The 13,272-nt window shown below is 46.3% G+C and overlaps 1 protein-coding gene across 6 annotated transcripts in view; it reads left to right on the top strand.

Annotated features, from left to right (window-relative positions):
* The window catches only part of pde4dip (phosphodiesterase 4D interacting protein), a 74,208-nt gene that overhangs the window by 41,006 nt on the left and 19,930 nt on the right, over positions 1-13,272 (top strand). For 5 of the 6 annotated variants that reach the window (XM_029254899.1, XM_029254900.1, XM_029254898.1 and 2 more), the window contains 21 exons: positions 1,268-1,405; positions 1,873-1,992; positions 2,081-2,173; positions 2,422-2,631; positions 2,831-2,989; positions 3,202-3,306; positions 3,683-3,820; positions 3,956-4,135; positions 4,448-4,642; positions 4,999-5,190; positions 5,368-5,455; positions 5,569-5,657; positions 5,751-5,867; positions 6,001-6,120; positions 6,261-6,367; positions 6,476-6,615; positions 10,711-10,832; positions 11,388-11,578; positions 11,756-12,074; positions 12,494-12,644; positions 13,091-13,207. In XM_029254899.1, coding sequence (XP_029110732.1) covers positions 1,268-1,405; positions 1,873-1,992; positions 2,081-2,173; positions 2,422-2,631; positions 2,831-2,989; positions 3,202-3,306; positions 3,683-3,820; positions 3,956-4,135; positions 4,448-4,642; positions 4,999-5,190; positions 5,368-5,455; positions 5,569-5,657; positions 5,751-5,867; positions 6,001-6,120; positions 6,261-6,367; positions 6,476-6,615; positions 10,711-10,832; positions 11,388-11,578; positions 11,756-12,074; positions 12,494-12,644; positions 13,091-13,207 — 3,091 coding nt within the window. The remainder of the gene's footprint in view (positions 1-1,267; positions 1,406-1,872; positions 1,993-2,080; positions 2,174-2,421; positions 2,632-2,830; positions 2,990-3,201; positions 3,307-3,682; positions 3,821-3,955; positions 4,136-4,447; positions 4,643-4,998; positions 5,191-5,367; positions 5,456-5,568; positions 5,658-5,750; positions 5,868-6,000; positions 6,121-6,260; positions 6,368-6,475; positions 6,616-10,710; positions 10,833-11,387; positions 11,579-11,755; positions 12,075-12,493; positions 12,645-13,090; positions 13,208-13,272) is intronic. The other variant, XM_029254896.1, reaches the window with a different exon arrangement.

Below are 13,272 nucleotides of genomic sequence, written 5' to 3'. Positions count from 1 at the left end.
AACAGCACTTAATTAGTTGTGGGATAATTCAAAATTAGGCTGATCGCCTGCACTCATGAATAAATCTGTGACTACTTTATCATTACTTCACTATCTTTGTCTATTGACAGAACCTGGTGCTCCCCATTAATTTTGTGGATGATGAATTTAACAGTTGTGAATATATTCCTTATTTAATTCTTCCAAAGATTTTGTAACGGTTGCTCTAAGGAATGATCTGAGCTTTGTTGTTTCTACCTCTTACCTGTTTTTTTTTTTTTTTCCCCTCCCCTTTCCATTTGACCTTATGGTGCCAGCATGCTCAAGAGCCCCCTCATTCATGTTGGCCTTTGTCAGAAGACTCTTCTAGCCTGTGGTATAACATGCCCACCAGCTAAAGCACCTGCTCCTGACATCTGCATCGGCTTTAGTGCTGTCCCACTTTCGCTGCTAGCCGAAAACTGCAATACCGTGTTAGATGATTCTTCTTTTTACGGAAAGACTGCTTATGTTGTAGACAAACGCATTCAAAAAAGAAAATAAAAATAAAGGAGGCTGTAAATGTTTTTATTTTAGTCATTTAAATATGGATTGTAGAGACCTCCCTCTGAGGGAACTCAAAAATTTGTGGTAGGGTTGTACAGCGTAAGCTGCTAGCTCATATCTAGTCCAGAAATTTCTCCAGGACATCAGTGCTCTGGGTATGCAAAGAAGAAAAATAAACACGGATGCCCTCAGGAAGTTATAGAACACTGAGCTGCAGTTCTCATTTTGCTCAGTGTTTTGCAAGAGAAATCAGTAGAGGGGTGTGCTATAGGTGTTTGTGTGGAAACAGAAACATCAGAGCAGAGCCAATGCCTTTTATAGATCAGCGTTTAATTTTCCACACAGCACAGAGATGTAGAGTTAATCAGGATTTCAGCAGTTGCTACTGATTGAGGGAGTGAGAGGCCTGACCTTGCGATAGTGCTGTGCTGTCTGTTTACTGTTCCCTGCAGCAATATGTCCCATTGCCTGCCCTCAGAAGGCCCCACTGAGATGGTGTGTAAATTGCCCACTATTGTCAGTGGGCCCTCTCTCTTTTTATGACTCTTGAAATTGGGTATTACCTCATGAAAAGGCAATTTTAGTCACTAAAGCTGATGCAAAACAAAATCATAAAAAGCTTAACATAGGTCATGTAGGTGAGTTTGTGCAGTGGAGGACCTCATAGTCCTTTCTGGTACTGTGGCTGAGGTAGTACTTTTGACCAAGATGACATCTGTTTGTGCTGTGTTCGTGTGTCCAGAGCCTCATCGAGGAGCAGCAGAGCCAGCTGAACCAGTACGAGTGTGCTGCGGGCCAGTGCGTCAGCGAGCTGCAGAAGGCACAACTCCAGGTCCAGTCGTTGCAGGCCCGAATCCACAAGAGCGAGTCCAACAACAAGGTACAGTTTATCCAGCCAACCTGTACGCTGAAAGTTTCTTCTGTGTTTACTCCGCAGCAGGCCGACAGTATCCACGTGATGCAGATGTTCTACAGTACCAGTGAAAAGTTTGAGCACTCTTCCACGAAAGTAGTTTTTTCACACAAGGCATTCGGCTGACAAAGTTCGATTAGCAAATGAGTCAACGTCTTTCTAGCTCTTCTGCAGCAGTTCCCAGAGGTGTAAGATGCTTGTAGGTTGGCCTTATTTCACTCTTCTGTCCAGTTTCACCCATACAAGAGTTGGCTAGGTTGTCTGGGTGTACTCATATTTTTGACCGGTACTGTATAAGGCTACACGTTGGGGCTCACAAGATGATGCAAGATTTGGATAAAATGAGAGGTGGGGTTAAACATGAGCTATGCCCTATTTTTGTTGGGCAACCTCACGCCAAGTGGTTGTGGTCACAGCTCATCTCCTCTCCGCAGAAGCTCCAGGAGAAGCTGAATGAGATGGAGTTGGAGCTGCGTTCCCTCAGGCAGTCCACCCAGATGCAGGAGCGCACCATTCAAGGCCTGAATGACGTTGCTGGCACCAAAGACAGGGAGGTGGGTGAGCTGCTGCAGGAGATTGGTCGTGGAAAGGGTGAATTTCAAGGAATCACTCTTCATTGCTGTGCCATTGTGCGCTTTCCAGGCCCAGGAGCTCTACAGTGTCATTGAGGGGCAGAATGAAATGCTGTGCACGCTGAAAGAGGTGGCCCACCGGTACCAACTGCAGCACCTGCAGGTAAGAGCCCGACTCTCACAGAGGTGCATGTGGGACTTTTTCAGCATATTTATTGTAATTCACGTTTCCCTGACCAGCCTGGGGTATAGCTTTCAAAACGTATTGAGAACATTTGGTACCAAATACATCACAACATGATACATCCTGCAAGAATTGTCCTAAGCATTTAAGTAGTTTCTGACAAGCATTTCCTCACTTGTTCTGGTGCAGTGTCCTGACAGGTGTTATTCATAACCACTTTGGTGCAGGTGTCTGACAGGGAGGCAACCCAGCTACAGACAGAGCTCCTTGCCCTGCGCAGTTCCATCTTTTCTAGTCAGCTGGAGCTGCAGGGCAGCAAGAGGGCAGAGCGGAAGAGCCAGTGGCAGGCTGCTGACATCTCTCGTGCCCGTGACCGTCTTCACGCCGACCTGGAGGAGGCGCTACAACACCGTGAGAGCACAGAGCAGCACAACCAGGTAGGCCAAGCATAAGGGTCATCTGTGCTTACTTGTCTATCGCTGTAGAATTTCTCTTCCCACCTGCAGGAAATGGCGTATTAAGCATAGGATATTAACACATCTTTTTTCCAGGCTGGCTGCTCAGCAGCTTGGTGTTGCGTAAATGACTTTGTGTGCAAGAAGTGAGATTAATGACATGTTGATTGTCCTACTACAGGAGTTGCGCAGTGCTCTGCATCAGGCCCAGTCTGACCTCCAGGCAAAGGAGGTGCAGCTGAAGGAGGTGGAGGGAGAAAAGCAGGTGGAGGTGGAGGCCAGGGAGAAGACCATGCAACAGCTGAGGCTCTCACTACAGACCAAGGAGCAAATGGTGCAGGTCAGAAGACCAGGGTCATTAAGTTGCATTTAGTTACTGCTGCTATTGATTACCTCCACAGCCATGTTTTCCATCCCATGAGTACAACGTGGCTTGTGTGCTTGTCGCCAGACCTGGGCTGGTTTCAGGTTCTTTGGGGCTTTAAAGGTATCAGAAGAATAGGACTGGTTGGATCCAGATTGACCTTAACCTCCCAGTGATCCTTTACTTAGGAGTACTTGGAGCTTCTTGACCATCAAAAGGATCCCAGCAAGAATCGGGACACAATGCTTCACAAGCTAAAGGAGCGCATCAAGGAACGGGACAGAACCCTGGAGGTGGGTTGCAGATCAGCACTGCGTGTGAGCTTCACAAATCACTTACATTTATTAATTTAGCTGACACTTTCTCCAAAGTGACTTACAGTATTAATCTACCTACAGTTACCCACCTCTATAAATGGGTAAGTATTTTTACTGAAGCAATTTAGAGTAAATACCTTGCTCAAGGGTACTACAGTTGGAGGTGGGATTTGAACCTGCAATCTATGGGTCCAAAGGCAGCAGCTGTAACCACTGCACTGCTTTACTTTAGATTGCATTTATATTTTTAGGGTGTTTGATGGAACAGGAGGATTCAGATCTGAAAAAACCTGTCTGGGAATATTTCAGGTAGTTGGCCTTTGCCTGATTATTTTACCCCCTCTCCCTCCAGCGTGCCATCGATGACAAATTTCACTGCCTGGAGGAGAAGAATGCAGATATTCGCCATTTGCAATTGGCCCTCAGGGAGAAGGAGAGGGACCTGGAGAGACTGCGCTATGTTCTGTCCAAGAATGAGGAGACCATCACGGTACTGCCAATACCCCAGCTTCGCTCCATTGGCGACACTGACACACACCAAATGTACTGCGCTGTGTGTCTGATATACCTGCCTTCCTAAGTCTGCTGGTCTCTGTCTGTCTGCATTTGTCTCGGCATGACTCAGAGTCTGGAAGGTGTGCTGCGAGGCCGAGAGCTGGAGCTCGAGCAGGCAAAGGAGGCCAACAAGAACCTGCAGTGGCTGAAGCACGAGGTGGAGGAGAGGAACAGGCACAGCCTGAAGGAGAGAGACGCCATCATCAGCCAGCTGCAGGCCTCACTGCAGAGCCGTACAAAGGAGGCAGAGGTATGAAATGTTTCTCCGTCCATGGTGTGTGTGTGTGTGTGTGTGTGTGTGTGTGTGTATTCACCTCACTGCTGTATAAATGGGTAAAAAACTAAAGTTCATCCAGCATAAGTTGTCTTGGATAAAGACATAAATAAGGATTATGAATAAAAACGTGCTAGCAGCCCTCTGAAAACATGAGTAGAGAAAAAGGTAAATGCAGGAAGAGGTGCAACACCATCGCAGTGAAGCAGAACACATCCTTTGTTGGATGGAGTCAAGTATATACTCATCTCAAGCATTTCATTGTGTTTGTATTTGTTTGTGGCTCAGAACCTGACAGCAGCACTCCTTAGCAAGTCCACCACAGATGGCAACCTGGTGGTAGAGGAGCTTAAGCTGCGCCTTCAGCTGAAGGAGCGTCTCTTTCAAGAAGCTCTTTCAGATCGCACCCGGCAAGCCCAAGAGCACCACTCCCAGGTCCAGGAACTACTCGGCGCCATCAACAGCAGGGACCAGTACATCAAGGTAAAACCCATGCTGCAGCAGGTGACAGATCTGCTTTAGAAATCCGTCAAAGCACATAAATAAATATAAATGGAATAACTTTAAAAATGTAATATTAATACATAGTCAAGGAAGTACACTAGAAAATGGTGCTGTTTACAACTGTTTGCTTGCAATGGAGGGACCCTGGTTTGAATCCCACTCCTGCTTTTGCATGCTTGATCAAGATACTTTTCCTGAACTGATATACAGAATGAAATTCTTTTTCTATTTATAAATCAGTGCTATAAAACAGAACAGTAGATATAAGCATTGCACTCATAGCCAGACAGTGTTGAGTGTAACTTGCGATGCTTATTCAATTGGTCTCCTCTCAGGACTCTGTGAGCCGACTGGGTCAGGTGATCGCGGAGCGGACCTGTGAGCTGCAGGAGCTGCGCAGACAACTAGCTGTCCGTGAGCAGGAGCTGACCAAGTTGACCCAAAAGACTGAGCAACAGAGCTCAGATCCACATTACCAGATCAAGAGGCTGCAGAACCAGCTGCGTGAGAAAGAGTCATTTATCCAGGTAAGCAGGCCTGCATAAATCCAGGTTAGATTTCTTCAAAGCATGTTGGGTCTTAATTTATTCAAACTCAGTCAACAGTACTCAGATCTTGCATTAGCATTGCCTTGGAGTATATGTTGTATGTTTCATACAAGTGTTGTACCTTCACTGAGCAAAGTTTGTGATAATCACCTGTAGGTGCTGATGAACAGCAATTCATACAATCAGGAAGAGCCCATGATCACCTCCAAGCAAGGAGAAGCATCCACAGGCACTGGGCAGAGAGGTAAATGAAAAATAGTAGGCACATGTAGTACCAGCACTTCTCCATGTTAGTCGGTGCTAATACCACTGGTACAGTTGTTCATGGCAAAGTCATGTTCTCTGTGGTGTGGACAGCGGCTGACAGAGATTTGGGGTTGCCGACAGAGATTTGTGCACTGCACGAGGAACTTCGACTTGCCCTAAAGAAGGAGAAGGAGGCCCAGGTAATGGGCAGATGATTCGATATGAGTGATCATGAATTCAGCGTCCTGTCAGTTTGGATTGGCTATGACAATTTTTTTTATCTTTCCATCCAGTTGGAGCTTTCCACCCTCCGTGCTGCACTAGCCAAGGTCAAGGATCAGATAGAGACCCAGGCTGTTGAACTGGAAGGCCTCACAAAAACACTGGAAATCAAGGAGGAGCTCATTAAGGTTACACAACAGATTGCTTTTGTAGCTCTTAATAAGATTCTCTACAGAGTGTATGCTCACCTGTCTTTTTAGTGCTCATCTGGTATCCTTGTTGTTTTTTTGCTGGTGTGTTTGTGTGCATCGTGACTCAAAGGACCTTCAGAGGCAACTAGTACATCCTTCAGACTTGACTTTGGTGGAGGGGCTGACACAGGAGCTCCAGGAGCTGAGGGACAGGGAAGGCCACCAGAAGATCACCAGCAAGGATCACCAGGTGGCACTTATTTTTTCTGTATTGACCACTTGGGCAGTAAAGAGATCACTGACAGCTCACTGTCTCTTCTTTTCCATCTGGGTACCTCTAAGGGGCTTGTTTTTTGATTTTAGGGGGTTTTTTTGTCTATTTCTTGACAGCTCTTGTTAGAGCAACTGATTTCAGACTACGGTAGACTGAACGAAGCTGTAAAGGTGGAGAAACAGGTGTATCACAGTCTGATGCAGGTTGGCTCTATCGAAGACAGGTAAGGTCCCCTTAGTTGATTTATTGGTCTTTTTTTTTTTTTTTTGCTTTTAACCTACTCTGTGTAGTTCCTTTTTTCTGTGTTGGCATTTTTTTTTCCATACCTTAGCTCTGAGAAGGTCTGGACGCTGCAGAGAGAGCTCGACACAATTCAGGCGCTCCGAGGACAACTGGAGGAGGCCCTTGGAAGGGCCCGAGAGACCACCACTCTGCCAGAAAAGGCAGCTGCAACACAACCTGAATTTGGAGGTGGGAAACAGCAAAGTTTGAGGCTCCTTCAGGAACAGGCCTCCTGTGCTGCAGGGGGCAGCAGTGCTCATTCTGCGTAGCTCACTAATGTTGAATGGGGTTGCCGAGTGGGACGGACAGTGTTCGTGGGTGGTGCTTGCTCTGAGCTGTTCATCTGTGGGGTGATTCTACTAACTGAAGAGGCAACATGTGCAAATCTCTTTTGTGTGTATTTATTTTAATTTGTTGGTTTTTACCTTAGTTTCCTGTTGACCTAATGAGATTTTGTGCAATATCTCCTCTCCCCCCCCCCATATTTTGACTGCACTGTATTTATGTTAAAGCCTTATTTTTACCGTGAGTTTCAGAATTTTTTTTTATTTTGAAACATTTGTAGTCATTCATTCTCAAGTCCATCCATGCACCTGCAACCATTTTGGGGAAACCTTTCATAAAAGTCATTGCAAGCTAGCAGGGCTCGTGAGAGACGATGCTTGTGTCACTGTGCCGTAATCACCTAAGTGACTTTTTATTGCCAATTTGTCGATCGGAATATTACATTGGTAGGAAACGGTTCACTTCCCTCATAATGTGGCAAAAACAAGAGTTTTCAGGAAAAAATACAATGTAGGCCTACAGTTTCTAAGAGTTACCCTGCAATGCCAACATCATTCTTAATTTAAATTCTTGGATACATTTTACGAACCTTTTAATTGCCTGTTCAGTCCTTCTTGTGGATAAACAGTAAAAAATAAATGTTTGTGCTATTGGCGATACCTGTATTTAGTATCAGTGTGTTGTGTGCAAGGAAGTGGAACCAAGTTGTGTACTTGTTCCCTTTTGGACTTTTTGCTCCTTTTTAAGACTACGGTCCCACCCTATTCTGCTTGTGTGTCAATGCTCTTTTCATAGGATTTGTTATTTTACCATCTAGTGCAAATAGGTGCAGATTTGAAGGTCCAGAACCAGTACGATTAACTCCCACTTGTGTTTTTGCCTCAGAGCTAAGTGAGAAGTTTAGTGTAGGAGGGTCCAGCCTCTCCATCCGTTTCTGCCCTCACAGGGACTTCCATGTGCGCGTTTGCTTTTCGCTTCCTATTCCCATTTCCAGCACTGCCATGTGCCGAGTCTCAACCTTTCACGGCACCCGGGGGGGAAATTAAATATCCGCTTCCATTACTCAGAATCCCAGTTCACGTCTGACCAAATCATCACCCGGCACAAAGGTCAAAAAAATGTTCTCTGTAATACTTGTGTTTTTTTTTTTTTTTTTTTTTTTTTAAAAGTTAATTTCCCTAATTGGCGTTTGGATTTTCTAAGCAAAATGGTTGAGAAAAAAAACATATTTCAGCTGACATTAGATTTAATGTAATGCAAGGTAGATGGAAACAGTTTTATGGAAGTAGGCGATTTATGGCAGCCTGTGTTATTGTATGGCGCCTGTGGTTCTTGCATGAATGGTGTGCAGCATGAGCCTCTAATCTGCATGGCTGAACTTCTGTAAAGCTGCAAAACTGATATATGCCGTTCTGTTTGTAAACCACCATTTGTAAAAGAAGGTGTGATTTTTAACATGAAATGGGAATTCTTTTGTGTGAGTTTGTCAAGCTGGATTTTTATTTTTTTTTTTTTTTTTTGGTAATTGCTTTAATTCTTCATATAGTGGGTATTGCTGATACTGCATTCTGGATATTGCTCATAGTCTTACAGTGAGGCAGCATAATGAACTTTTTAAGGGTAAGGATTCACCAGACTTAGTGTTTTTAAACTATTTTGTTTGAATTTTATGCAACATTCATACAATATCTTCGGCCTTTGTGGCATATATTAGATAATAATTGAACATACTTTATGGACCTAATTACATGCACATTTTAGTCCACATGTCTCATGGCTGGATGAAGGTAAGTACTATAAATATCAGCATTTTTGTCATCATCCTCTCCACCTTAAGAGCGCACAGGTACGTATCCTTCCCGTTTCCCTCACTATGGCTCTGTGCTGTGCCTGGTGCCTTCATTGCTATATCTGCTGCTTCTTAAGGTTCACCTTAGTTCTTTAAAATATTTAGTTTTTTTTTTTTCCCATGTCAGTAATAAAAATGCAACTGTGCTACATCTTGCATTTTCTTCTTTTTGAGGCAACAAAGTAAGGAAAGGGTGGTTGACTCAATTTTTTTAATTTTACATTAGTAAACCACAATACGGAGCTGGAAGTTGTTTGCATTGTCTTAGCAAAGGACCTTTTTTGGTTTTCCCACTGTAATGCTCTTCTATATAAAAATGTCTATAAACATTTCAGTTACACCTTCTTCCTGGTGATGTGAAGCTAAATAAATGCACCGTCAATGATCCTGTGAGTTTGTGTTAGTTGTTTTGAATCACCACCCCATCTCTGGCCTTTTCACCATTTTTACCATTCGATTATGAGTGTGATGCTCTAGGGACAAATGTAATCAATCTCATGATTTTACAAAGAAATGAATCTCTCCCATGTTTCCTAACATTTTCTTCACCAAAGTGAATAATTTTACCCATTTTATGTAGATATTTAATGGAGCAGGTCATGTGCTTTGCTTAGCTCAGTTCTACAAAAGGGCCCCATCCTTGGACTGCCCACCTTCAGGTTATGAGTCCCTTCCCTTCATCACAAAGCAGCCTGCTGTTTTTAATGCATGACTGCCATACGCCTGCAAAACAAACACAAAATACACATCGTGTTTCAGTACATATGCAGTGTTGTACATTTCTAAAACTCAGCAATCCTCCAAGTTCCTGGGGGTAAAATACACCAGAGATGTTAGCGCACTTTGTGTTGGATACAACAGTCCAAGTTACATTTTCATCCCTGAAAATGAGCAGATAACAGAATTCTGTTTCCCTACTGTTTTTACATGTAAATTGGCACAACACAATCCATCAGTAAAACTACACAATTCTCAGGTGAAAATGTGGCAGCATTTTTCCCTATGTACTGCAACCCAAATGGTCACTATCTGTGTGACCAGCGCATACACTAAGTACACACTGACACTAGTAACATCCAGCATAGCAGCGTTTTCTAGCCAGTTCCAAGATGGGAGGGGTCTCTGGAGCCTGTGAAAACACCAGAATGGTCACCCTCTCCTGATAGCAGCCAAGGAGTAATCCGTGTGCGATTTTAGCAAATCGCCCGATCGCAGTCTCGGGGGTAAGGACGAGTCTGACCCGCGGACACGTCCGCTTAGTCTGACCCTTTCGCTGCCCTTTACTAGTTTTAAACATTTATACATACTAGTCTTTTCAGTGAAAACCTCCGTACTGCCGAAAGTGTGAGGTTCAGAGCTTGTTTACATATGTAATGTTTTTGATACAAAAACAGCAATCAAGATGAAACAATCAAAATACTTGTTTTCTGCTCCTAGGTCATCATTTCGTAACTTCATACAACTGCAAGGCAGTAACATGAGAAAACACAAAAGCAGGATTATTTGAACCGCTGTATTCTCAGATGCGATATTTATCAAAAACATATGGATTCTTCGGTAATACTGACAAGGCTGTACATTATGATCTGGCACCAAAATCAACACGTGGAAAAATGTGATTTGCGTAGCTTTTTTTCTTTGCATCGGTGCACAGGGCAGCTGTGTTGTACGCTGCCGCTGTAGATCCCCGAAGGGAAGGCATCAGTCCATTTGTTTAGACCCTCGGTTCCCAATCTTTCAGGAGTCGGTTGCCCGAGAGCAGCAGTAACACAGGACTTGCTGTTACTGAATAGATGCATTAATTTTGCTTTGCGAATGTCTTGGCAATGTCTCTTTATTTTTAAGTTCATGAGAGCGGGTGAAATGAAAGCCAGCAATGTGCACTGATTTATTGATGTGCTGAGCAGCAGCGCATGCAGAAGAGGGACAGTGTTGGCTTTGCATAACGCAGCCAAAACAGGGCTGATCTCTAAGGGCATTTTGTGTTTACACGTTTCATAATGATGAATGTTAATGAGGGCAGCGCACTCTGATCTTGGGACTGACCGTTTGTTACCTGCGGGGCGGTATGTCCGTAACCTGGGCGGCCACTGTGGAGGCAGTGTGTGGCTGTGACACGTGTGGCTCACGTGTCTCTGTGCTCTTTTCAGAACTCGACGTTGAGGAAGAGGAGGAAGAGGAGGAGGAAGATGACGGCAGCAGCGAATACGCAGATAGCATTGAGGACGAAGAGAACTCTAAGCTCACTGCTCGCAGCCTTGCTGCCAACCAGGTAAATTGTGCTACTCAATATCTTACTCTACTTTTCCCCACTGTGTGAACATAGTTTGAAGTATCACTGCATAGCGATGGTGGTGTTGCAAAATTGAAAGGACTCCTTTACAGATGTTGAAATACATCCCATTTAAGTACGTGAACAATCGACAGTAAATATATGGAGCGCAACTGAATGAAAACCCAATCCTGTTGTTATTATTTCAGTCTGCATCTGTTCGTTTTTGGTTCAACTTTAAATTTGATTGTTCTCAGTTTACATTTATTCATTCAGCTGACGCTTTTCTCCAAAACCACTTTCGTTGTTAAGGTTACAATTATTTACCCATTTATACAGCTGGGTAATTTACTGGAGCAATTCAGAGTAAGTACCTTGCTCACGGGTACTACGGCCAGAGGTTAGGCTCGAACCTGCGACCTTTGGGTCCTAAAGGAGTCGCTAGAATCCCTACGCTACCGGCTGTCCCCGGTTTAGATTCTTGATCTTTCCCATCTTGGTCATGTCCCACGTTCACAATTGGGAATACTCAGACTGTCATCCCTCTCTGAACAGACCTCCTTTGAGAAGCTGGACCTGCACACCGGAGCGACGCGTGCCGTTTCCTCCCAGAGCGTGGCGGCGGACAGTCCGGGCCTGGCGGAGGTGCAGCAGCTGGTGGAGCAGAAGAAAGCAGTGGAACGCGAGCTGGGCGAGCTGAAGACGCAGCTGGAGAAGGCCGGCTACGCCTCCCTCTCTCAGATGAGGTACGGAGCAACTCGGGCCTGCTGGGCCTCGGGCTCCCCGTCTCACGCGAAGCACGGAGCAGCGAAGCCCTGCTGGCTTCAGATGACGATTTACGATGGGCGTCGGTAATTTATCTGTAGCGTCTAAGTTCTCGTGTGTTGGTGCGGCTGAGCGTCTGCCGTTTCGGTCCATTGCAGAAATGCTGCGCTGAGCCTGCGTGCGGAAAACGGCGAGCTGAAGAGGGCACTGGCGCAGGCGGCCCGCAGGATGCGGGGTAAGGCCGAGCCGGGGGGGCTCGCTGACGACGGGCGGTCGGGGATCCCTGAGAAGGAAGAAGACGAGCGAGGGCAGGCGGGAGAAGGGGAAGGGTTGGCGGACAACGGGAGGGAGCCGGGCGTCGCCCACAGCAAGCGCTCCATCTCCGGCTCGCCGCTCCGAGAGGGACGGGGCAAGAGGAGGTGCACCCGGCCAGTCTCTCTGGACCTGGGATCTCTGCCGTCCCACACCTCCACGCAGGTATCCTTGCCGTACTGCTGGAGCAGCGCCTCTCAGCTCTCATGAAGGTGCGCTTTGTGTGCCCTTTGAACACGTCCATAACTGGCTGATTGATCTTTCTGGAGTACGAAAACAAGACCGCTGTAGTTCGGCGCTTTCGCCGTCCATCCATCTCGCTCCCTCGCCAGCCGAAGTCTATAATCCGTTGCTCGTTCGGCCAGGTTTGTGTAAACAGTCTGCGGCACCGAGCTGTAGGCCGACAGAAAAGAGTAACCTTCATAAGCTGAGTTTACATAAGGCACGGAGGCCGCGGGAAGCTGTTCGTCTGTTAAATTTGTCGCCGCATATTTGTCATGAAAAGTGCCAGGCTGTCCGTTGTAGATTAATGACGGAATAAGAGGCTCTCCCCTGAGATGAGTTTTAGGCGATTTGTCACTTAGGAGGCGGAGCTGAAGGAGCAGGCGAGACGGCTGCGTTCGGACCTGGAGCGGAGCCAGCAGGAGAGCCAGGAGCTCCAGGAGAGGCTGATGGTGTCTGAGGCCACGGTGCAGGCCCAGGCGGAGCAGCTGAAGGACTACCGGGAGCTGCTCAGTGAGTGCGTGCGCTCATGCGAGAGACACGTACGAGTGCACATGGTCTCTCTCTCTCACACACACACACACACTGTATATGTGTGAGTACACAATTCGGTTCACTCGATGAAGTTTTGGGGGAAAAGCTATGTTTTTCTTTCTCAGTGCTGTCCATGTGTTTTTGTGAAAAATTAAAAAAAACCACAGAAACATTTCAAGTTCTGTACAGCGGACTCAGAGCACAAATGTGTTCCGGCAACTTTACCGCCTCTGAAATGAAAGAAGGAAAGTTCAATGAATTATGAATTAGTACCGGTGGCGGTTGCGTGTCTCTCCTAAGCAACCCGAGCTGATCGACGCTCCCGTCTTGTCAGCGATCCCCGTGCTTCTGTCCGTCAGCGGAGACCTCGGTACGCCCGGCAGGGGTGTCGCCTGACTGCGTTTGCCGTGCTTTCGCCCTCCCAGCGGAGACCTCGGTGCAGCAGCACAGCAAGCAGGTGCAGGTGGACCTGCAGGACCTCGGCTACGAGACCTGCGGCCGCAGCGAGAACGAAGCGGAGCGGGAAGACGCCAGCAGCCCGGGTAGGACACGAAGCTCGCGAGGTCGCACAAAGATGCGGCGTCGCACTCGCAGCTCAGATTGCGCA

The sequence above is a fragment of the Scleropages formosus genome, chromosome 9 (genome assembly GCF_900964775.1).
Source record: "Scleropages formosus chromosome 9, fSclFor1.1, whole genome shotgun sequence".
Lineage (NCBI taxonomy): Eukaryota > Metazoa > Chordata > Actinopteri > Osteoglossiformes > Osteoglossidae > Scleropages > Scleropages formosus.
The sequence above is the reverse complement of the archived record's forward strand: the minus strand, read 5'-3'. Positions and strand labels throughout refer to the sequence as shown.